Genomic DNA, 23,341 nt, shown 5'->3' with positions numbered 1-23,341 from the left:
AGGAGATTGGTTTAAAAATTATGAGACCTTATTGACATGACAATGACAATTATGATGACATAGGCTATTTGGGCATAGTAAGCAAGCAACTGGAGTTTTTTATACCAAAAATTAAAACCACACACATAAATATTTGCTCATATTTTTCTTAAACTGGTAATATTTCAGTGGCATGAGTATTAAGTATTTTATTACCCTGAAAACTGATAGGTTTGGAATCTTTAATGTCTGGTAACAATTTCTAGTGCCACAGCACAAGAATTCTACTAGCAAATTCTCTTGGATGACTCTTTTAATTCATCTTTAGGCACAGTTCTGCCTCACACTCGGGAGAGAAATATCTTCCCCTCTCACTGGTGTTCTGTATAAGTGCCTTTGGGTCTGCGATGCATCCTTTCAACTAGTAGGGAGAATGGACCCTGCGAAGAATAGAGACACATTGAAAATCATAGACAATCACGAAGAACTTGCTGTAACCAGCAGATACTTTAAACCCTCTTCTTTCACCTGCTGCCTAAAAAATAATTTGTTACATAAGTGATTTATGTATTTATTATCCTTAAACATTTACAACATTGCTGCTAAGCACAGCTAACGTATCCTTTGACCACCATCGAGTCCTGGACCCTTCTCTCCTAACTGCCAAGGTGATGAGTCTGGAGTGTCTGCTACCCACTCACCTTTATTTATTTATTTTTTAAACTAGAGGAAACTGAGGACATAAAGCCAAAATGACTCCCAAACTTTTCTCTCTGATTCAGATTTCCCCCTAGTGGCAGTTATTAGGAAGGATAATAGGAAACAAATGGCAGAACACCTATTGTGTCACAAGGCCTCAAGGAAAATACTAAACTAAAATCTCTGATGAGCCTTCACCACGTTTAGGTTTAGCTTAAAAACAAACAAATTAAACATTCCATTCGTAATGAAAGGCACCCACTTTCCTCTTGTCTACTTCCCCAGCTAGCTACTACGTCCTCTCCTTCCTTACTTCCCCACATTTCTTAAACAGGCAGCTTCTCATTTCTACACTATGTGCTCTTTCTTTAACATCTAGGCTCTCCTGGTTGCTCCAGGAAACTGCTTCCTTGAAATTCCACAGTAGTTTTCATATTCCTAACCTAAATGCATTTTTTCTCAATTTTAAATCTCTATGATTTCTCTGTGGTATTTGAAGCTACCGATTAATACGTTGTCTGCCAACTGTCTCCAATCTTAGTACTATCCTCCTTAAACTCCTGGCTTTCTGGCTATCATTCTCTTTATTTCAGTATCTCTTCAACTTCTTCTTATGGGTATTCTTTGAGGCTTCATAGTCTGAACAAACTCTCCACTCAGCGAGCCAACTAATTTATCATTTGTGTGGTTTAAAGTAACTAATTTTATGCCTGGGACTCCTAAGACCATCTCTAAGCCAGGTCTCTGCTTAGACTGCCAATACCACTTTACGATGGATGCCAGAGCATCTCTACTGTGGAAGCCAACTTCCTTTTAAATTTAACATGTCTAAGAACATATTACCTACTTCAAAAGGCAACTCCATTCTCCCCATTCCAATGATTTCCCCCTAACATGCACACATAGAAACCTCATAGTTACAGAATCACACAGCAGTGGGGTAGAAGGAAACTTTAGGGTCAATGATTTCTACCAAAGTAGCTGTTTAAGCTCTGCCTGTATCCTCTAAAACTCATTTCCTCCCACGGCAGCCCATTCCATCTTTGGATAATCTTAACAGCTAGACCATTCTTGAGCCCCAAATATGTTCCCTTGAAGTTTCTGACCATCAGTCCTAGTTTTTATCACATGGGACAAGTTTAATCCATCTCCTTCAAATTACCCTATAAGCTCCTAGAAGACAGCTATCTTGTCTTCACTTTTCCAGGCCAATCTTGCTATGACAGACTTGTATTTCTTGTTTCATTCTGGCCACATTCCTACTTGAACTACTATGATTTATTTACATCCCTCTTGGTATTTGGTACCCGGAAATGAAAACAATACTTCAAGTACAGTCTGAAAAGCTCCCCAAACAGCAGAACAACTATTATTTTCATTAGTGATCTCTTTGAGTTACATATTGTCTGAGATATATAGAAAAAAATCTTACCATAATACTGAATATGTGTGAACTAGCAATCTTTACTCCCCTATCTCATTCGAAAAAACATTTTAAGCAGTGGGAGTGGTGGCTCACGCCTGTAATCCCAGCACTCTGGGAGGCCAAGGCGGGTGGATTACCTGAGGTCAGGAGTTCGAAATCAGCCTGGCCAACATGGTGAAACCCCATTTTCACTAAAAGTACAAAAATTAGTTGGGCATGGTGGCGTGCACCTGTAATCCCAGCTACTCCGGAGGCCTGGGTAGGAGAATCACTTGGAGGAGAACCCGGGAGGTGAGTTGCAGTGAGCTGAGATTGTGCCACTGCACTCCAGCCTGGGCAACAGAGCGAGACTCTGTCTCAAAGAAAAAGGAAAAAAAAAGAGAAATGTTTGAAGGTAATCTATGGAATTAAATACAAAACAATAAAACAATAAGGGTAAAAAAGAATGAGGAAAGTGGGGCAAACAGACCACAAATAAGGGGCCGGTGGGGACAAGCTTCCTGACTGCTGCTGCATGGGTCATGCCAGCAGGCTTAGATCAATAACTGTAATTGAAACTGAATGTACTTAATGATGCAAGTTTGATCCATTCCATTTAAATTCCATGAAAACTATATCTTAAAACTGGGGCATAGTGATAAATCACCAAGCACAGGAAAATACTATTATAAAACCTTCCAAATACACTTGGCTCTCATGATAGGTGTGTCCAAAGCTTGGATGCCTTCAAGGACCCTTAAATATGCCATTGTTATCACTGAAAAATTAACACAGCCGTATCAACAAGGATTTCTATCACGTGGCCCTTCACTGTAAATACTTTCATACCTTTTCCATTGGATATCTGTTCCATCATGATCATTAGGTTGTTCAGTCACTTAAAGATCAGTTGGCTGAGCGCAGTGACTCATCACTGTAATACTAGCACTTTGGGAGGTAGAGGCAGGAGGAATGCTTGAGAACAGGAGTTTGAGACAAGCCTATGTAACAAAACTAGACTCTGTCTCTACAAAAAATTTAAAAATTAGCCACATGTAGTGGTGTGCATTTGTAGTCCTAGCTATTTGGGAGGCTGAAGCAGGAGGATCATCTGAGCCCAGGAGTTGGAGGCTGCAGTGGGCTATGATCGTGTCACTGCACTACAACCTGGCACCTGGGCAGGACTCTGCAGGAGGGAGGGATAGAGGTAGGGAGGAAGTGAGAGAAGAAGGGACCAGAGTACCTTCCTGTATAAAAGGAACCAGGGAAGAAGAATTCATCAGGGAAAAAAACCAGCAACAAAAAGGTTAATCAACTGAAACAGTTTTGATCAGGATTCAACTATTAATGACTACACTATAAATATCTCAGCCTGTATTCAAGGCAGTAATCCACCCCTTCAGCTTCTCTAACTGCCAGACCCTAGAGTAAATAGGGCACAGCCCCTGTAATCTAAGCCAAGGTATACCACTCACTGTCCACAGTCCACATTTGAGGTTTTACCAACTCTGAGCACACAGTTTCTTCAACCTAGACTACTCTCAGTCCAACTCTATATTCAAATCCTTTTTATTATTCAAGGCCCATTCAAAAATAACTTGTTCCATGAAGTCTTCTCTGATACACAAGCTCAAAAAAATCTCTTTACCATTTGGGGGAACATGATCTGTTCTTTTACAGCTTTATGGATGCTCATACATGTTCTTCTACCATAATACTAAGATTAACCTGTAGATTTTACAATCTTGAAAGCTGAAAGTTTGGCAATTAAAGGTGTGTTGTTTTTTTCAGAATTTAGGAAAGGGAGCAGTTGTTTGCAGCAATGTTTTAACAGTAAACATTCAGGGAACAATGCAAACTTCCAATTTGGGAATGACAGTTAAACAATTATATCATATCCAATTGATAAGGTATCACATAGAGGTTAAAATGAAAATTATGAATTCTAAGTAGCCAAATGAAAGCATGCCTACAAAATAAATAATCTAAAAAAGCAAAATATTAAATTATTTCTATCATAACGTTATAGATTTGCAAAATGTACTATCACGGACAAGGGTTGCAAAAGAAAATGGGAAATAAAGTTGAATTTCAAGGAGGAAGAGTTTTCTTTCACCTCGTGATTTGTTATTGTTGATAACGCTTGTGTAATAATGTTAATTAAAAACACACATACCAATAAATTGGTAGATCCTTATTCTTATACACCAGGTCACACTAACCTCTTCCTTGTCATAGAGCTATAAGACTGCTGAATCAGGCCAATGTGGTTGACAGGATACAGATGGGCTTCAATCAAATAGGAGATAAAGCCTCCTGCAGGCACAATGGGGAATGTAGGCTGGCTGCTACTATATAGACAGATCAGCTACAAGTTTATAAATAATTATGGTAACAGGTCGACCCCACTCTGGAAAGTGGTCCTAAGGGGGTCTGCTATTAGTTCTACGTTCTTATTATAATCAGTGACTTAAAAAATGAGGCACAATGATCAAATCCAAAGTTGACATGAAGTTGGCAGGTAATAAATACTGTGACACAGTCAAGATAACTGGGCAAGGACTCCAATTTTTTTGTTTTTTATTTATTTTTTTGAGACAGAGTCCCGTTTTGTGGCCAAATTCCAGTTCAGTGGTGTGATCTCGGCTCACTGCAACTGCCAACTCCCTGGTTCAAGTGATACAAATAAAAAAATTAGCTGGGCATGATGGTGGGCACCTGTATTCCCAGCTACTTGGGAGGCTGAGGAAGAACTGCTTGAACTTGGGAGTCGGAGGTTGCAGTGAGCCAAGATCACGCCACTGCACTCCAACCTGGGCAACAAAGTGAGAGACTGTCTCAGAAAAAAAAGTGTTTAAAAAGTATACAGTGATGTATGTGTAAAAATAAAAGGTAGATTCAAAATATCTCATGTACTCCATAAATATATACATATACATACACAATACCCATAAAATTAGGATCACCTGAGGTCAGGAGTTCAAGACCAGGCTGAACAACACGGTAAAACCTCGTCTTTACTAAAAATACAAAAAATTAGCTGGGCATGGTGGTGGGCACCTGTAATCTCAGCTACTTGGGAGGCTGAGGGAGTAAAATCGCTTCAACTCGGGAGCCGGAGGTTGCAGTGAGCCGAGATCGTGCCATTGCACTGCAGCCTGGACAACAAGAACAAAACTCCATCTCAAAAAACAATAATAAATAAATAAAAATTTAATAAATAAAAGGAAGAACTATAGTAATCATAGCTTAAACTCTTAAGTCTAGTCACAGTGGCTCACACCTGTAATCCCAGCACTCTGGGGGGCTGAAGTGGTGGATCATCTGAGGTCAGGAGTTTGAGACCAGCCTGGCCAACATGGTGAAACCCCATCTCTACTAAACATACAAAAAATTCGCCGGGCGTGGAGGCGGGCACCTGTAACCCCAGCTATTTGGAAGGCTGAGGCAGGAGAATCACTTGAACTCAGGGGACAGAGGTAGCAGTGAGCCAAGATCGCACCATTGCACTCCAGGCTGGGCAACAGGAGTGAAACTCCATCTCAGACAAAACAAAACCAAACTTCTCAGCTAGTACTGTCAAACAAAAAGAGGTATTTTTAAAATGTGAGGTTATTACCAAAGAGTTTTTTTAAAATGAAGAGCAAAAATAAAAAAGATTAACAGATTAGAAGAAATAAATACAAAAAGAAACAATTCAATGACCAGCAGGTAAAAGCTCAGCAATAATCAAGCTCATTACACGGAAATTTCATGGATAAAAAATGATAACAGAACCACATCTTTAGAAAAGTGGATTTTAAAAGTACAGAAGGGCATTTTCCCAAAATTATTTCCCCAGATAAAATGGTTTTGAGATGATTATTTTCCAACAAAATTTCCCATTTTGACCCTATGAAATTCTATCCATTTATAGAAAGATTTCTTGTTTTTACAATATATGTAGAAAAAACCAAGTTTTAAAAAAAACCTAAGGAAATTCATTTTGCTAAATGAAAAAGACCTGAAATCAACTTGTGCCAATTCTTAGAGAATTAAAACAGCAGTCAGCAAAGTCTGAAGTCTTCTCAGAAGATCTCTAAATATCCAGACAGGAAGCAAAAGGCCTCAGGAACACAGAAGTTCTTTTCATTTCTTTCCAATGGAAGGTGTTGATTGAGAAAGTAAAAGAAAAACACAAGTGAACAGCTGGCTGCAATGATAGACCTTAGACACTAGAAATTGGTTATCAATATAAAAGAGCCCCTCAAAAGCAAAGAGAAAACAGGCCTCAGAGGAGATTCTCCAGTCTAAGCAAGAGAACTTCAAATCAATTCGAGAAAAAAAAATCCAGATTGACTCTAAATGTAACTTCTTTCAGGGCAGTGGATGTGACAGTCAGTTGGACTCAGGCAAAGTATTAAGAAAGTTGACCAGTGACAATGGTACACAGACTGCATACCAACCCACATACACACAGTTGCCACACAGAGGGTAAATAAATGGGGCTTCACAGAGGGCAGTGAGGCCTAGTACAATGACATTTGTACCTGGGTAAGGCAAGTCAAAATGATCCTTTGTTCCAGAGAGAGAAGGTGACAAAGAACCCTGAGGGTTAAAATATGTATCTCTTCCTGGAAAGTGGCAGAACTGAGTCTGATGGCCAGGTGGTGAGTGCTAGGATAAAAATATAAGAATAGGATGACAAATGATATTTTGAGGTATTATCCTAGGGTGGCCTGGTCACATGCAGTGTCCAGGTGGTGATTTCCCAATAGAAATGAGAAAACGAACACAGAGGAGTGACTCAACAGGGGTGACTCAACGCTCTGCTAGAATTCAGTCTGATAAACACCAACAGCTGATTCTGGCTTCACGTGTTGTGCTGAAAATTCATCTTCTCAGAAAACAAAGAACAAATGCCATTCCAAATAATAATGCAGAAGAGATGGCAATCTGGGGAGAAAACAGGTGTTCCCATTATTTTGGGAGGAAATACATGTTCTCATTATCTTGAGAGAAAGGATAGGCATAGACCTATGCAGGCCCTGGACTTCAGAAAGGATCATTTTGGCCGGGTGTGGTGACTCATGCCAGTAATGTCAGCACTTTGGGAGGCTGAGGCGGGTGGATCACTTGAGGCCAGGAGTTTGAGACCAGCCTGGTCAACACAGCAAAACCCCATCTTTACTAAAAGTATAAAAATATTTAGCTGGGCGTGGTGGCACATGCCTGTTATCCCAGCTACTTGGGACGCTGAGGCGGGAGAGTTGCTTGAACCTGGAAGGAGGAGGCTGTAGTGAGCCGGGATAATAGAGGGAGACAAAAAAAAGAAGGAACATTTCAAACACATAGAGGGACAGGAAAAAAAAAAGACAACTAACACACAATGATAAGTTCTAGGATAACAGACCCTAAAATAAAATTCCTTTGCAGAGTAACGAGAGAATCTAAAGGAAATCAATCATGAATGATCTCAATGACAGAAAAAGGAAGAAAGTCCCTCCCAAACCCCTATTTTAGGAGGATATGCACAGGAGAAGGAAGAAGATGCCAACTCAGGTGATCAGTACCACGTCCAGGATACTCAAAATCAGAACAAGCAGAGTATACCAGAGTAAAAGAGCTAAAGACAGTGCAAAGGGCTTTTTTCAATACAGGCTGAATATCTCTTTTCCAAAATGAGTGGGACCAGACGTGTTTTAGATTTTTGATTTTTTTCAGATTTTGGCATATTGGTATTACATACTGTTTGAGCATCTGAAATTAAAAAATCCAAAATACTCCAATGAGCATTTCTTTTTCTTTCTTTTTTTTTTTTTTTTTGAGACAGAGTTTTGCTTGTTGCCCAGGCTGGAGTGCAGTGGCAATCTGGGCTCACTGCAACCTCTGCCTCCCAGGTTCAGACAATTCTCCTGCCTCAGCCTCCTGAGTAGCTGAGATACAGGTATCCACCGCCATGCCTCACTAATGTTTTGTATTTTTAGTAGAGATGGGGTTTCACCATGCTGGCCAGGCTGGTCTTGAACTCCTGGCCTCAAGTGATCCATCCACCTCGGCCTCCCAAAGTGCTGGGATTACAAGTGTGAGTTATCGTGCCCAGCCATCCAATGAGCATTTCTTTTGAGTATCATTTAATGATCAAAAAGTTTCAAATTTTAGTAGATCACTTGGGATCCTGGACTTTCAGATTTGGGATACTCAACCTATACTTTCAAAATAAGGAGACATGTCTACAACTTACAGAAACCAATTTCAGGTTATAGTGGATAGCAAGAAAATAGGGGTTCACAATACCTATGTTATCTATCACTCTCTTCAGTAAAGAGAATAGTGAACAAACTATAGCAAGTGGAACAAGGTGAAGTGAGAGAACACTGAGGTTCAGGATAGCTCAGAAGTTGATGTGATGACTAAGTGCTTGGCCTTCTTAAATGGTCCTGGTTTGAGTCTCCAGGACCAGAATTATAACTCATGATGTTAAGTGAATCTGCCCTTTTGAGGAATTATGGATAGTAAGGTAGAAACCAGACTGTTTAAGCATAAACGGTCATAAAAGGTAAACAATGACTAAACTTTTTCAGGAGATAAACACTGGGATCCGTAAATCGCAGACTAGAAAGCCGTATGTTAATTTTGTATAGAATTTTAAAGAAACATTATAGACATTTGTACATGTTTATACAAGCATGAAGTAAATCTCTGGAGACAACATGGACTTTCTAACACAAAAGTATATTAACCTAAGCTTTTATTTTCTAACATGATTGGCAAGCTGATAATCAGAGGACTGCTATAGACGTAAAGGACCTTTAACTTCATCAAAACATTTGATTTTCTACCTGTTGAGTTTTTATTTCTCATCAGATGGACAATGAAGAAAATGAGTAAGAAATCAGTGTGGTGGTGGTGTGACTGTTCTTGCCATTAACATTTTTCTCCTGTTTACTGTTGTAATACTAATTGTGTTATATAACTTAAGACAAAAATTAGGTGTATAGACTCAGTACTCATATATAAATATAGGAGTTCATACAACTACATAATTTCTACAGTTTAGTCAATTACCAAAAATACGAATTCTGCTTTTTGGGGAACAGAGTGGGAAAACATAACTTTTTTTTTTAAGAAATGGGATTGATCTTGACTTCTCACATGAATTAATGAGAAGATGTAATTGCTACACTGCATTAAAAGAAGAATGCTGTATTTCATGTAGGAAGTAATAGTGTAAACATAGACGTTCTCTACTGGCTGGAGGGTATGTGAGATGCTATGTTCTAATATGGTTGCTTTAAGAGGGATGCTGACCAAATAAAGTATGTCCAAAAGACAGCAACTGGAATGGTGAAAGAATACAGAAATCATAATAGAGAAACAGGTGAAGAATTTGGAGAGTTTTTCTCTTGGATTTAAAACTAGAAAACTAATGATTTCCTTCAAATACATAAAAGTGTTATTGCATGGAAGAGAGATGAATGGTGGTACAGATAACTGGAAACTAGCAGGTGACAGATATTTTGCTCAATATAGGAAAAAAATCAACTCACGAAGCTGGCTGTGAGCTGCCCATCAACAGAAGTATTCAAACAGAGGTGGTATAAGCATCTGTTGGGGTAGGAGAGGCTGGAGAAAAGCTCTTAGGTCTTCTTCAAGGATTTGAGGGATTAAGATTTCTTGATTTTAACTCTTATTTCCGCCTTCTTAAATTAAGAAAGTTCTCAATGAAAATGAAATATACCATCTGAGAATAGTCTAGATTGGTGTTTCCCAAACGAATCTACAAATTCCATGGCTGTTAATAGGCATGCTGTATTCAAATAAGGTTGAGAAGCACTGTATATGACATGCCGTATTTGGAGATTTTATTCGCAGTGCACACTGGCCTTAATCCAGCTATTTTTCAAATGCTGCTACTGATGCTCAGTCTCACAGAAACCTTAATGTGATGCAAGCCTAAATTTCTTCTGGAAAAAAAAAAAGCATAGATTTCTTTCAGGAATTGATTAGCAAAAGAACCTTCCTTAAAAGGAGGTAATTAACCACATATTGACTCAAAGGGCCTCAGGGTTAGAGGAAACTTAATAATTTGGCTGACTCTCTCATCCAAGGCTCAATCCTCCTTTATATTCTCTTCACTACTGAAACAGTTCCTTGATCTCGAGAGAATAAGACAACTACTGTGTGCCAGGTGCTGTTCTAGGCATTGTATTTAACAAGTTGTGTTATCCTAATCTTCACAATCTGTATGAATTATTATCCTCTTTATAAGTAGAGAAAGTAAGTCTTAATGAACTAATATTAGCCAAAAGTCCAAAGAGGTACTTAGTGCCAGTGCTTCATGTCTCCTGAGATCTTAAAGTCTGCTTCTCCCAAATAAGAAAAATCAGAAATAGGATTTGATAGAATGGTTAGCAGTGAATAAAGCCCCAAATAATTTTCTTTTTTAGAAAGAACCCAGAATTCACAAAAGCCCTTTTGTGTTATAAGAATGCTGCCTTATTCTTTGATCATTTTCAGAACAACTTTGGTTACGCAGACTGATATGCTTATTTGCTTGATACACAATACTGCAAAGATTTGGATGGTAACACATATGAGCAGTTTAACCTTCAGTTAGCAGACATTTCATCACAGAAAGGATTCTGTTATTTGCAAAAAAAAGATATTTAGTAGTCATGTTTTTTCCCTCTCAAGATTTTAATATTTAAGATATCTGGCTTTCATAGATCTTAGTTTCTTAGTTAATCTGAAGATGGTATAGCTTCTATAAAACATACTAAAAAAGTTTAAGATTTGGGGTTTGCAGGGTGTGGTGGCTGATGCCTGTAATTCCAGCACTTTGGGAGGCCAAAGTGGGTGGATCACTTGAACTCAGGAGTTCGAGACCAGCCTGGGCAACATGGTGAAAACATGTTGTTTCACATCGTGAAAACAATATCCATCTCTACAAAAAATACAGAAAAATTTAGCTGCATATGGTGGCATGTGCCTGCAGTCAACAACTACTTGAGAGGCTGAGGTGAGAGGATCACATGAGCCTGGTAGATGGAGGTTGCAGTGAGCTGAGACTGAACCACTGCACTCCAGCTGGGGTGACAGAATGAGACCTGTCTCCAAAAAAAAGGTTTGGGTCTAGGAGACTTCACTGTTATTCAGGGCATTTCTCACTATCTTTACCTTTTCTTCCTTACCGAGAACGTCACCGGTGGCCATGATCTCACATGTGTACATAGCTGCCATCAGGCGCTGAGGTTTCACTTGCAGTGCATAGCGACATGCTTCTTTCATGGTGGCAATTAGCTGTCCTGAGAAGGGTCCATAGCAGTCAGTGAGTGCAGAGTCTCCTTTCTGGGATGTCCTCTTCTCCAAGGCCTCAGAGCAGCCATCTTGTAGCTCTTGGTTTTCATTTCCCCCAGAACAGGTTCCATTTTCCTCCTGTCCCTCTTTGGCCAGATCACTTGCTCCTTGTTCCTCAAATTTACTTAGGTCCCATTTTTCCAGAACAAAACAGACACCCATGAGAGGCTCCTCACACATGGGGCCAGAGAGGGTTGCTAGTTGGAAGCCACTCACAATGCTATTGCCCAAATCTCGGTATCTACTGGCTTCTTTTGAAGCTTTGTCAGCTGGACCTGTCCATACTGAGTTCTGAAAATCTTCACTTTTATTGACTAGTATGTTGGGCCCACATTTTCTTGGGCCGAATGACCAGATTTGGTCAACAATATTCCTCCATCTTCTCCCTGTTAGGTGTTGCTCCAGTTTTCCTCTGAATTCCAAAATTTTCTCTTGGGTCTTTTGATAAATCATCTGAGTATTTTCACCCTCACTCAAAGAGGATGTCAACTGCTCCATAGAACGAATCAAATCACTATTTTCTTCCAGAATCTGAGTGACTTCTTCTGGAAGGGGCATGGCTCGAACACTGAGCATGGCAAATTTATTGGGAGTTGTTATGGTGATCAGCCCGTCAGAGTCAACTTGGATTCCCTCAGGGATTTTACTTTGATCTTCTTTTGTTTGGTGTATGACTGCAACTTTTTGCTGTTTGCCTATTTCTTCATTGACCATGTCAACCTTTGGGGGTTTTGTGATTGTTTCTCTGAATGGAATAATGGGTTCAGATACACTGATATGAATCTTTGCAAACCTACAGACAAATTCAAGATAAATAACAGAAGGTTAAAATCCAAATAGCATCAAAGCTCCCACGTAGAAATATCACACAGTGGAGATTCTGCAAAAACATAGGAACATAAAAATTATCTTACTATAAAAGACCTGCAATTTACATTATATCACAATTCAAAAACTGCTTTCTTTCTGATTGAAAAGACTACTTCTAGTGGGAATATACCTCTGCTGTGGGTAGCAGCTACTCTTCTGGACACCATAGGTCTTGAGCCCCAGTCTGGCACCAAGTTCAGAAAGCCTCTTTTCCCACACAATATCAAGTCTGATATTGCTGTATACTGCATATTCACAATCTTGTTGTATATTCACAGGATATACAACAAAGATGGACCTGACATTGTATGTTTTTAAAACTACAATGAAACTTTGATATTCAAACCTGAGAAAGACAGTATACATACACAAAACTGTAGTTCAATCTTACCTAAGAATTCAGATATAAAATCTAAAATAAAATAATAAAAACTATGGATATGCATTGTGTGTGCATTAAAAAAAAACTTATCATGTATGAGGCACTGTGTTAAGTATTTTACATGTAGTATTTCTTTAAAAGGCACTAGTACTATCCTAATTTTGTAGAGAAAACCAGATAAGAAAGATTAAGTAACGTCTCCAAATAGCCTGTAAGTGGAGAAGCTAGGATTCAGATTTAGGTCTGACCAGAATCCACACTCTCAGTCATTATGCTATACTGAAAAATAGAGTTAAATAGTACATTAAAGGAATAGTCTACCATAAAACTAGGAAGTTTTTATCATAGGTTATATGAAAATTAATTTGAATTAGGAGATCTGCTAAAATAATGCCACATTAATAAAAGGTCAAATAATCTATGTAGCCATCTTTAATTATGCTAAATTGCCAATCAATAAGATTCAACATCTATTCTTGATTTTAAGAAAAAAGACACTTAGAAATCTTAGGAATAGGAAAATATCTGTAAAATTATCATTACGTAGAGAAAAATAAGCTTACATACTTAGAACACTCAAGAAAATCAACTGCAAAGCTACTGAAACTATGAGAGAGAACACATCTACGTTCTTATTCCTAAAACATAAAGTCAAAAGAGCGATGGAGCCACTTTAGTCCTCCTAATTCCTGAGGCTCCCAAGGATTCTTCTATAGTAATCATTTATATGATTAATTAAAATCACTCCAAGCTGCGGAAGGAAGTGTGTGATGGCTGCCACACTTACAAAGCACCTCAGGGCAAAAGGTTCTCTAAGTCCTGACAATGCAGAGCCTGTGATTACTCTACAAAAGTGCAGTTGTCGCAGGCTACATCACAGCAATTTCCTGTGGCTTCCTGCTCTGATTGTTACTACCTTGAGATCTGGATGCTAAGAATTCTGACAGTTTCTCTGGCCTGGGGACAACAGATAGTCTCCTTGTCTCCCATTCCTGGACAAAATCCATTCCTAAAATGTGCACAGAAGTTGAAAAAGAAGATTATATACTACTAAAAGGAAGGCTCTGTCCTAAAAAAAAATCTGTAACATTATATACATTCTTAATGTAAGTATAACTGTGAAATGTAATGGTCAAACAGAACAGTGCACAAAACAAAAATCTACTCAACTATGATCGCTTACCTCAAAGTGAATACTCATGTAAACTACATGGTATACTCAAGAAACAAAACACTCCTAGCCCTCAGAGGGCTATCCTGATTTTTATTGTAATATCCTTTTTTTTTAAAATCACCTAAACATGTAACCCCTATACTCCACAGTTCAGTTTGGATTGCCTTTTTTTCTTTTCTTTTCTTCTTTTCAAAAACAGGGCCTTGGTATGTCACCCAGGCTGGAGCACTATGGTGTGATTATAGTTCACTGCATCCTCAAACTTCTGTGCTTAAGCAATGCTCTTGCCTCAGCCTCCCGAGTAGCTGGTATTACAGGCATGCACCACCTACTCAACTAATTTATTTTAATTTTTTTAGAGACGTGGTCTTGCTATGTTACCCAGCCTCGTACACTATGTTTTGAACATCATATAAATGCAACAAACACTTTTTGGGGCAAATGGCTTCTTTTGCTTAACATTATATTGTGAGATTCACCCATATTTTACATAGCTGTAGTTTTGTTCACTGAGATCATTCTATAGAATTCCATTGTATGAATACACTATCATTTATTTATATATCAATTTAAATGTTTGAGTTGTTTCCAACTTCCGACTATTAAAATTTTGTTACCATGAGGCCAGGTCCAGTGGCTCACGCCTATAATCCCAGCATTCTGGGAAGCTGAGGTGGGCAGATCACTTGAGGTCAGGAGTTCGAGACCAGCCTGGCCAAGATGGTGAAACACTGTCTCTACTAAAAATACAAAACACAAAAATTAGCTGAATGTGGTGGCACATGCCTGTAGTCCCAGCTACTCAGGAGGCTGAGGCAGGAGGATTGCTTGAGCCCAAGAAATAGAGGTTGTAAGCTGAGTTGTAAATGCACTTCTGCCTAGGTGACAGAGCGAAACTCCATCTCAAAAAGAAAAAAATTTGGTTGCTATGAGTATTCTTGATGCACATTTGCCTAGCTTTGTGTTCCGTTGCATAGAGTACAAATGGGAGATTTGCCAAGCCACAGGAAGTGCCTATCTCCCATCTGAGCAGATCATATCAAACCATATTCCAAAATGGCTGTATCAATTGATATCCCCACTAGTTGTGCAGGTAAATTCTTGCGGCTCAACATCTTTGCCACCATTTGATAATATCACTTAAAAAATGTTTAACCACTCTAGTGGGTATGCAGAAGTATCTCACTTTGATTTTAATTTGCATTCCATCAATTAGTTATAAGTTGAATAGTTTTTCATGTTTATTGGCCTCGGAAAGCCTCTGTTATAAAGTACCTCTATCAAGCCTTTGTATAATTTTTCTATTGGATTGCTGCTCTTCTCATTTATTTGTAGGAATTCCTTCTATATTGAAATATAAGTCTTCTGTCTGTTACATGATACAAAGGTCTTCCCTAACCATGTGGTCTGCCTTTTTGTCTTAATAGTGTCTTTTGATGATCAAGCTTTTCCTTTGTCATTAGTATTCTTAATACACTACTAAGAAGCTTTTCCCTACCCTGAGGTCTTGAAGATATTCTCTTATTCTATCTTCTAGACACTTCATGGTTTTACCTTTTACATTTTAACCTACAATTGACTTGAAATAAATTTCTGAGTACATTATGAGGTAGGGGTCTAGTTTCTGGCTTCTGGTAGAAGCTTCTACAAAATCCCACATAAAAGCAGCAGCAGTTATTCTTATTCTTTTTCTCTTTTTGAGACGGAGTCTTGCTCTGTTGCCAGGATGGAGTACAGTGGCACAATCTTGGCTCACTGCAATCTGCACTTCCAGGGTTCAGGTGATTCTCCTGCCTCAGCCTCCCAAGTAGCTGGGATTACAGGCACACGACACCACATCCAGCCAATTTTTTATTTTTAGTAGAAACAGGGTTTCACCATCTTGGCCAGGCTGGTCTTGAACTCCTGACCTCGTGATCCATCCGCCTCAGCCTCTCAAAGTGCTGGGATTACAGGCATGAGCCACTGCGCCCGGCTAGCAGCAGTTACTCTTATTCTATTATTAGTAGCAGCTATTGTTGTACAGTTACAACTACCACCAATTTTACTGTGGTATATTAAGATAAATATTGTTTAACCCAGTGACTGTTATATAATATTTAATTATATCAATCATTTATAATTACTTGTTATGATTATTATTAAAGTCCCAGAAATTTTAAAAACAAAAGGAAGGAGGCTATTGCAGGGCAATTTATAATTTTTCCCACTAGTAGGCACAGAAATGTATATTAACAGTGAACATCCTTTATTTGTCTTTAAGATTAGTGAAAATTTTAAAAAATGATAAACTATGCAATGTTGGCAAAAGTTTGAGAAAAGAGGCACTTTCAAATATTTATTGATATTATAATGTAAATTAGAACAGCCTTTCTTGAGGAAAATATGGATCATAACCCTTAAAAATATGCACACTTTTTGAGCTAGCTATAATACTGATAGAAATTTATCTTAGCCAAATAAACAGAACTGTGTATACAGCTATTTGTGTACATTTGAATATGCATAGGACAATGTGGATTTATGAATCTGAATGTACTGGTGGTTATTTCTGCATAATTGAATGATTTTTCTTCTGTATTTTCCTAATTTCTGCAATAAACACACATTATCTTTGGAACAAAGAGGAAAAATGTCTGCTACAAAAAGTAATTTGGGATACCCATTTTATAATATATATCATCTTCAGAGAAAACTGTAAAGATTTCCAGAAGGTTCCATTGTATGAATACACTATCATTTATGTATACAGAAGTCTATTCTGATTACATAGCCAACATTTACAAAATAATATTTTGTTTTGTTGTCCTCATATTTTGTGTGTTTTGTGTACATGCTTAAAGTAGAATACATACAGAGAAAAACATTTTATGACTTAGCTAAAAATGCAAGATCATTGAAGTGTAAGCAGTGAATGCCATTTTTCGATTATTAAAAAGTCTACAATCAAATAACTGTTCATGTTTGAATTGAGGGCATTTCATTTTTCTCCTAAAATAAGTCATAGTCTAAGTTCAGCTGGTTTAGGAAATACTAAAACATCCCATTAATTGAGAGCGATCATTTCTCCATCTCCATCATTTTCACCTAACCTTTCTTTTAAGTCATCCAGGCATCGCTGAAGGTGAACTTCTCCTGCCGTGACTAAAACGTGCTCTCCCGTTTCCTGAATTAAAATCTGGACACAGGGATCAGCCTGGTTTAACAGTTTCATTCCTTTTACGAGCTGAGGCATTTCACCTAGGTTAACAAAATGAAATAGATTCAATACCATATAAGAACCAACACAATTCAAAGACAACAGCTCTGGCTAGTGAAGGGAAAATTACATTGAAATAAACTCTTAAAATAACAATTTATTTTTCTTCCAGATAGTGTAGTGATGTGAAGAAAACTACCTTCTAGTAATTTTTTTGTACAGAGAGCACACATGACACATTTGCAAGCTTATCATCAAGACTCCCAAAGCTGATCTACATCACTTCTACTAATACTCTGCAGATATAAGCTACCATCTTTCTACTTGTGAATTCACCTAAATCTTTTAACAAATGTACACATTCGATAGAATGTGTACCCTAGAAATGAAACAGGGTATTTCTTCAAACATCACCTATAAAATTAACAAATAAGCAAAGAAACATTTAATATCATATTCAAGATACTGTACCAGAACCTCATATTAAAAATAATTGTTTGTGAAACTGTTGGATAGAACTTGGCTTTTAGAATGCCCTAACTAGCTACTTTATCCAGTAAGCTAAAGGCATCTTCTGCATTGTTTTCTGTATGTGTTTTTCACACATAATTGCTTCCCTACAGTTCCTAGGAGTTAAAAGTAGAGATGGGGGCTGTGATGACCTACATCTTGGGTTTAGCTACTTTTTCACCCTCTTTCCACATACTCAACTGCTACTGCTCCCTCAAGGCAGGTCCAAGGAAGTCTCTTGCAGCTGCCTTAGTGGAGACCTTGGTCTTGAAGGCATTTTTATGCAGTCTTGTTTCAATTCTACATTTGAAGAAAAGACTTAGCAATTCCTCAATGCTTGGTTTTCAGCATGCCAAACACACAAAATCACAGGAATTTTCTGCAATGCAATGATTTTCAACATGCCTTACAAAAGTTGATTAACTAGGGCAGAAAGAGAATATTAGAACTTCTATACCTATTTATATTTGAAATAAAGTTCTAATAACAATAACATTTCATAGCACTAACAATGTGCCAGACAAGCACTTTACATACCCGAGCTCATTAACGATGAGGCACTATGATTATTGTTCTCATTTTATAGATGAGGAAACAGATGTAGAGAAACTAAGAAATTTGTGTTCAAGGTCCCAGACTGACTAAGTGGCAGAACCTGGTTCAGAAGTTGGGCAGAGAGCCATGGAGCCCATGCTCTATGGATGGATGTAAGCACCCTCAAGGTAATCATAAGCCACATATAGGATGCAAAGAATCCCGAAGGAAGACAGGAAGTAAGATTTCCCTGTTTCCAGGGTTGACAGAGGCACCTTCATTTGTTCCTTTTCAGCAGACTGTAGTTTTCTTTTGCCTAATTAAGTGGATTTACAGATATTATGTAATGTTAACTAAGCCTTCATAGAATTTTAAACCTTAAAAGGATTCCTACAAAAACATCACTGATAATACTTTAATACTAATAACACAAGCACATGGGAATAATAAAAAAAGAAATGGCAGTTTCTTGTCGGCTCTCCATCAACCAAATTATAAAATAAAAACAACAGCTATCACTAAGATGAGATCCCAACAAATATTTTAGAAAAAATATATACAGACTTAAATCTGTCTCTTCAAGGTAAAATAAAGGTAACAGTTTAACAGTAAGCGAAGTTTGTTCGTTTGTTTGTTTTTAAAGAAATTTGAAACATGGAGACAACATTTTGAAATTAGGTATTTGAAAACGTTGCCACTGACAGTCCTTTGGTTGCCAAAGATAACATAAATACTTCATGTATAATGTATAAAACCTCTTAACATTGGAAAATGATTTTCTTAATCTATTCTTAAAATCACCACATGGATAGTTCAATAAGATATAAGAATTAACAAAGCATCTAATTAGTGTAAGAAAAACAAACTGCCATCAGGAAAACTAGATATTCACTATCTGTATTTTATCAAAACCTTTTAATAATTGGGAAAATGGGATTCTGAAACGGATACCATGATTTAGTAAAGGAAGGCAACGAATCATTCTTCCATTTGGACTATGCAACTTTGCGAGGTGCCTCTTCCAGTGATAATGGTCATTAAAACCAAGTGTTTTAACAAACAGAATCTAGAAGCAGATCTTGGAATGGCTATATCACAAAGTGTTCAGGCAAGATCTTCACAAAGAAGGAAGCATTAGTGTGGCAGCCAGACTCCAAGATGGTCCCAATCATCCTTGCCTCCTGCTGGTCACATTCCTGTGTAGTTCCCTCCAACAGTGAATCAAGGCTGACCTGTGTGACCAACCGAACACTGTGGAAAGGATGATGTGTGAGTCCCAGGGCTAGTTCACAAAAGGCATTAGAGCTTCTGCCTTAGTGTTTTGAAATGCTGGCTGCAGCCAATCACCACGCTATGCTGCAGGACACTCGGTTATGTGGAGAGAAACTGAGGTCCCCAGCCAGCACCAACCTGTGAGCCCGTACACTCAAGGTGATATGTGACTACAACTACTTGAAAGACTGATGCTGAACCCTTCCAAATTCCAGACCAAGGGAACTGTGAAAAATAAGTGATTGTTGTTACAAGCCACTGAATTTTGAAGTATTATGTCACATAGCACTGAATAACTAAAACAATTATAAGCCACAATCACAAATAAATACTATATATACTTATAAGTACATAACGTATGTATCTTCGTCAAATACAAATAAAATTAGGTATTTGATTTTATCTCAATTTTTAAAAATTTTCTATTTTTTTAAAATGTAAAAAATTTTTGTGTTTCATAATGTATAAAAAAATCAGCAGAAAAATTCATTTATCTATATAAGCATAGTTATCAAAACATATTTTTAATATGGATAAAGGATAAAACAATTCTAGACACAAATTAATCTGATCTCAGATAAATAGGATTTCTTGAATTCCTACAAGTGAAGATCCAGCACTGTCTCCGAGGCAGATATCTGAACCCGACTTCAGTGCTTCCTAACTGTATGGCATTGGGCAAATAAGTTAAATTCTCTAAGCTTCAGTTTCCCTCATGTGAAGATGAGAATAAAAAGAGTATCCTAATGAACAGGGCTTTTAGGGGGATTAGATGAGATAATGTAAAATCCATAGTACAGTGTGTGGCATACGTAAGGATCAATTGTCATGAAGAACATAATAATTGCTTTGGAACATTTGTAGTTCTCTGTGTTGAGTTTGCAGTTGACCTGTGGGCATGAAGTAGAGGGTGGCTGCCACAACATTTTCACCCCCACTTGGGAAATTAGAGAAAGAAAAGTGGAAGAACAAATGCTCACGATCTGCTTCTCCCAGAAAGAAGAGAAGCAAATTATTGTCTTCTGGATTAGTTAATCTAGTTGTCTTAACGAAAAGGAAGAAAGGATCTGGGGATATGTGGTCTACTCAAGAAAAACAATGGATGTGTCCAGTGCCTCTCAGAGGCAGTATTACTGGGAGTCCTATAAGAGAATGAAATATACCAATAGTCATCACACATGTAACCTATGAATAAAGTGGTCACTGCCCCAAAGTAAGGATGAGCCTAAGTTACTAAGGCAAAGAGTAAACAGACAACGAATATCCTCTGAAAGCTCACAGGAACAAAGAAGGGAAGTTTCCTCAGATATTCTGAATGTAAAATAACATGTGGACAATGTAAAAACACCAAGAAGACAAAACAGAGTATAAAGTTCAGACCATGAAAAATCAAATGGGTGCTTCAGTAACAGTCAATAAATGCATGGTAAATCCAGGAAAAACAATATACTTAATGGGGAAAAAGAGCGATACTGCTTTTAAAGTTACGAAGAAAATTATGTGCTCCTTCTAACTTTTAGCTTATTTTTTTAAAAGTTCAGGTAAATTTAATGAAAACACACATGAGCGAGTACACTTTGGCCTCCAAACTGACAATCCTGAATAATTCTATTTATTAGACTATCTCATTTATGGAAAGGAAAGGAAGTTAATCTTACTATGAGTCAGCTATAGGACAGGAAATACTCTAGTTACTAAAATCCCTCATCTCATGTAGCCAGTGCTTCAAAAAAAGAAGGTTCTTTAGGTTTGGGCTTTTACTTAGCTTGCACAACAGAGACCACAGACTAGCATATAACCATAACAGAGCCTTTAAAAAATTATCAATTTCCATTATTAAAATATCACATCTTAGGCCAGGCACAGTGGCTCATACCCATAATCCCAGCACTCTAAGAGGCTGAGGTGGGAGGACTTCTGAGCTTAAGCTCAGAAGTTTAAGACCATTCTGGGCAATATAGGGAGAACTCATCTACAAATAATACAAAAAAATTAGCTTGGCGTGGTGACATGTATCTGTGATCCCAGCTGTGGTACCAGCTACTCGGGAGGCTGAGGCAGGAGGATCGTGTGAGCCCAGGAGGTCAAAGCTGCAGTGAGTGTGACTGTGACTGAGCCACTGCACTCCAGCTTGGGTGACAGCGACACCCTGTCTCAAAATAAATAAACAAAATAAATTATGGCTTATATTATTGTTTCCTATTTTTAAAATGTATGTGCAAATGCAATAGAGAAAAACCAAATAAGAAAGAAAATACAAATAAATAGTAGAAGCATCTAAGAATAAGCCATGGTTGCCAGACTCAAATATCACAACTTAAATAAAACTGAGCTTTTTTGTATGTATTTCTTAGGAATGAACACAGTAGACAGTGGTTAGAGCCAGCCTAGTGAGTAGATTAAAAGAACAAAATCACAATAGGCCAGGACCTGGACAAGCCTAAAAGAGGAAGCATGTTTTATAGAGAATGGGATAAATCCGTGCAGCAACCAAACTGTGTCAGTCCACAGTGACAGCCCACAAAAAATTCCTCTCTGAGGCTGAAGGCAGATGGCTGTTTACTAGGGCTGGCCCCAAAGGTCAGAGGTCCAGTACTCCAAGTGTCTGTTCTGGGGATCCAGGGATCCTTAATGGCTATAGATATGTCCCAGAACTTGAGAGAGGGATGAGTTCAGAAGGCTCAGCTCCAGGGAGAGGAGGGATATGTTCAGGAGCCATGAGGCCATTACACACTTCAACAGAAAACTACCATTTTACCATTTGTTCTTTGGTTTCCTTAAATCAGTCTGGAGATTCTTCACTGACAATCACTAGCACTGAAATAGCGAAGTCACAGCGATTCAGGATTAGCAACAGTCATGGGACACGAAATACAAAAGTTGAAAAGGATTGACTTGGCAAATACTATAAGCCAAAAACTAAGGAGTTGTTATATGGTCAGGCATATGTGAGTGTCAAGTGGCCAGCAGGAAAGGTACAGAAAGTAGTTTCTAAACAGATGGGAAATTCTCAGTGTCCAGATAATTTGTCAAACCTAAAGGAGAAGCAAATGATGGATTCTTAACCAAGGAGCTTGTTATAAGATTTCAACTAATAAGTCACATAAAACATGAGCTTTGGCTGGGCGTGGTGGCTCACGCCTGTAATCCCAGCACTTTGGGAGCCTGAGGTGGGTGGATCACCTGAGGTTGGGAGTTCAAGACCAGCCTGGCCAAAATGGTGAAATCCTATCTCTACTAAAAATACAAAAATTAGCCAGGCATGGTGGTGAGCACCTGTAATCCCAGCTATTCAGGAGCTGATGCAGGAGAATTGCTTGAACCCAGGAGGCAGAGGTTGCAGTGAGCTGAGACCTCACCGGAGTACCCAGCCTGGGCAACAGAGCAAGACTCCATCTCAAAACAAAACAACCCCACGAGCTTTGCTGAGCTACAACCCTATGCCAGGATTGTGGGCAATGCAGAGATGACCCTGTCTCTGCCATCAAGAAGATGCAGTCTCCCTGGACAGCAAAGGAACCTCTTAACCATGGAATGTTCCTAAGAGAGAGGTTAGATGCCCTTTGAAGGGTTGCTTCTACCATATACTTCAATGAATCTTCGTTAAATACTACTAAAACAAGTCACGAGGAATCAAATACTAAACACATGCATATACTTTAAAAGTATAATAAACATCATATGCTTTTAAAAATAAGGTCCTCTTACTTGGATGTTTCGGTTCAACAGCAACTCTCACAATAGGCGTGGCTTCGAAGTTGAGTGGTATAAATGGTGGGCAGGATGGCAGGCTACACAGTGTTGCAGATTTCAGCACAAAATCTTGAAGGCCTCCTATTCCTGCAGGGAAGAAAAGATCCATATGGTCAATAAAGGATGATAAATTCTGAATTTATGTTAGAAAAACAGCAGCATCAACCCAGTATATGTGTCACAGAGCCAAATGCTTCCAAAAGGTTGCAAGAAATGAGGCAGACC

General features: G+C 38.3%; 1 protein-coding gene across 2 annotated transcripts in view; it reads right to left on the bottom strand.

The window, feature by feature from the left end:
* EFL1 (elongation factor like GTPase 1) overlaps nucleotides 1-23,341 on the bottom strand; it is a 122,273-nt gene that overhangs the window by 8,835 nt on the left and 90,097 nt on the right. Inside the window, exons 16-18 of one of the 2 annotated variants that reach the window (XR_013518774.1) lie at nucleotides 23,072-23,203; nucleotides 16,941-17,088; nucleotides 11,243-12,215 (exon numbers count right to left, since the gene is read on the bottom strand). Coding sequence is in view for 1 of the 2 variants with exons in the window: in XM_002749186.7 (XP_002749232.4) it covers nucleotides 11,257-12,215; nucleotides 16,941-17,088; nucleotides 23,072-23,203 (1,239 nt within the window). In the remaining variant the exon portion in view is untranslated. The remainder of the gene's footprint in view (nucleotides 1-11,242; nucleotides 12,216-16,940; nucleotides 17,089-23,071; nucleotides 23,204-23,341) is intronic. The other variant, XM_002749186.7, reaches the window with a different exon arrangement.

This window comes from Callithrix jacchus, chromosome 6, assembly GCF_049354715.1.
Source record: "Callithrix jacchus isolate 240 chromosome 6, calJac240_pri, whole genome shotgun sequence".
NCBI lineage: Eukaryota > Metazoa > Chordata > Mammalia > Primates > Cebidae > Callithrix > Callithrix jacchus.
The sequence above is the reverse complement of the archived record's forward strand: the minus strand, read 5'-3'. Positions and strand labels throughout refer to the sequence as shown.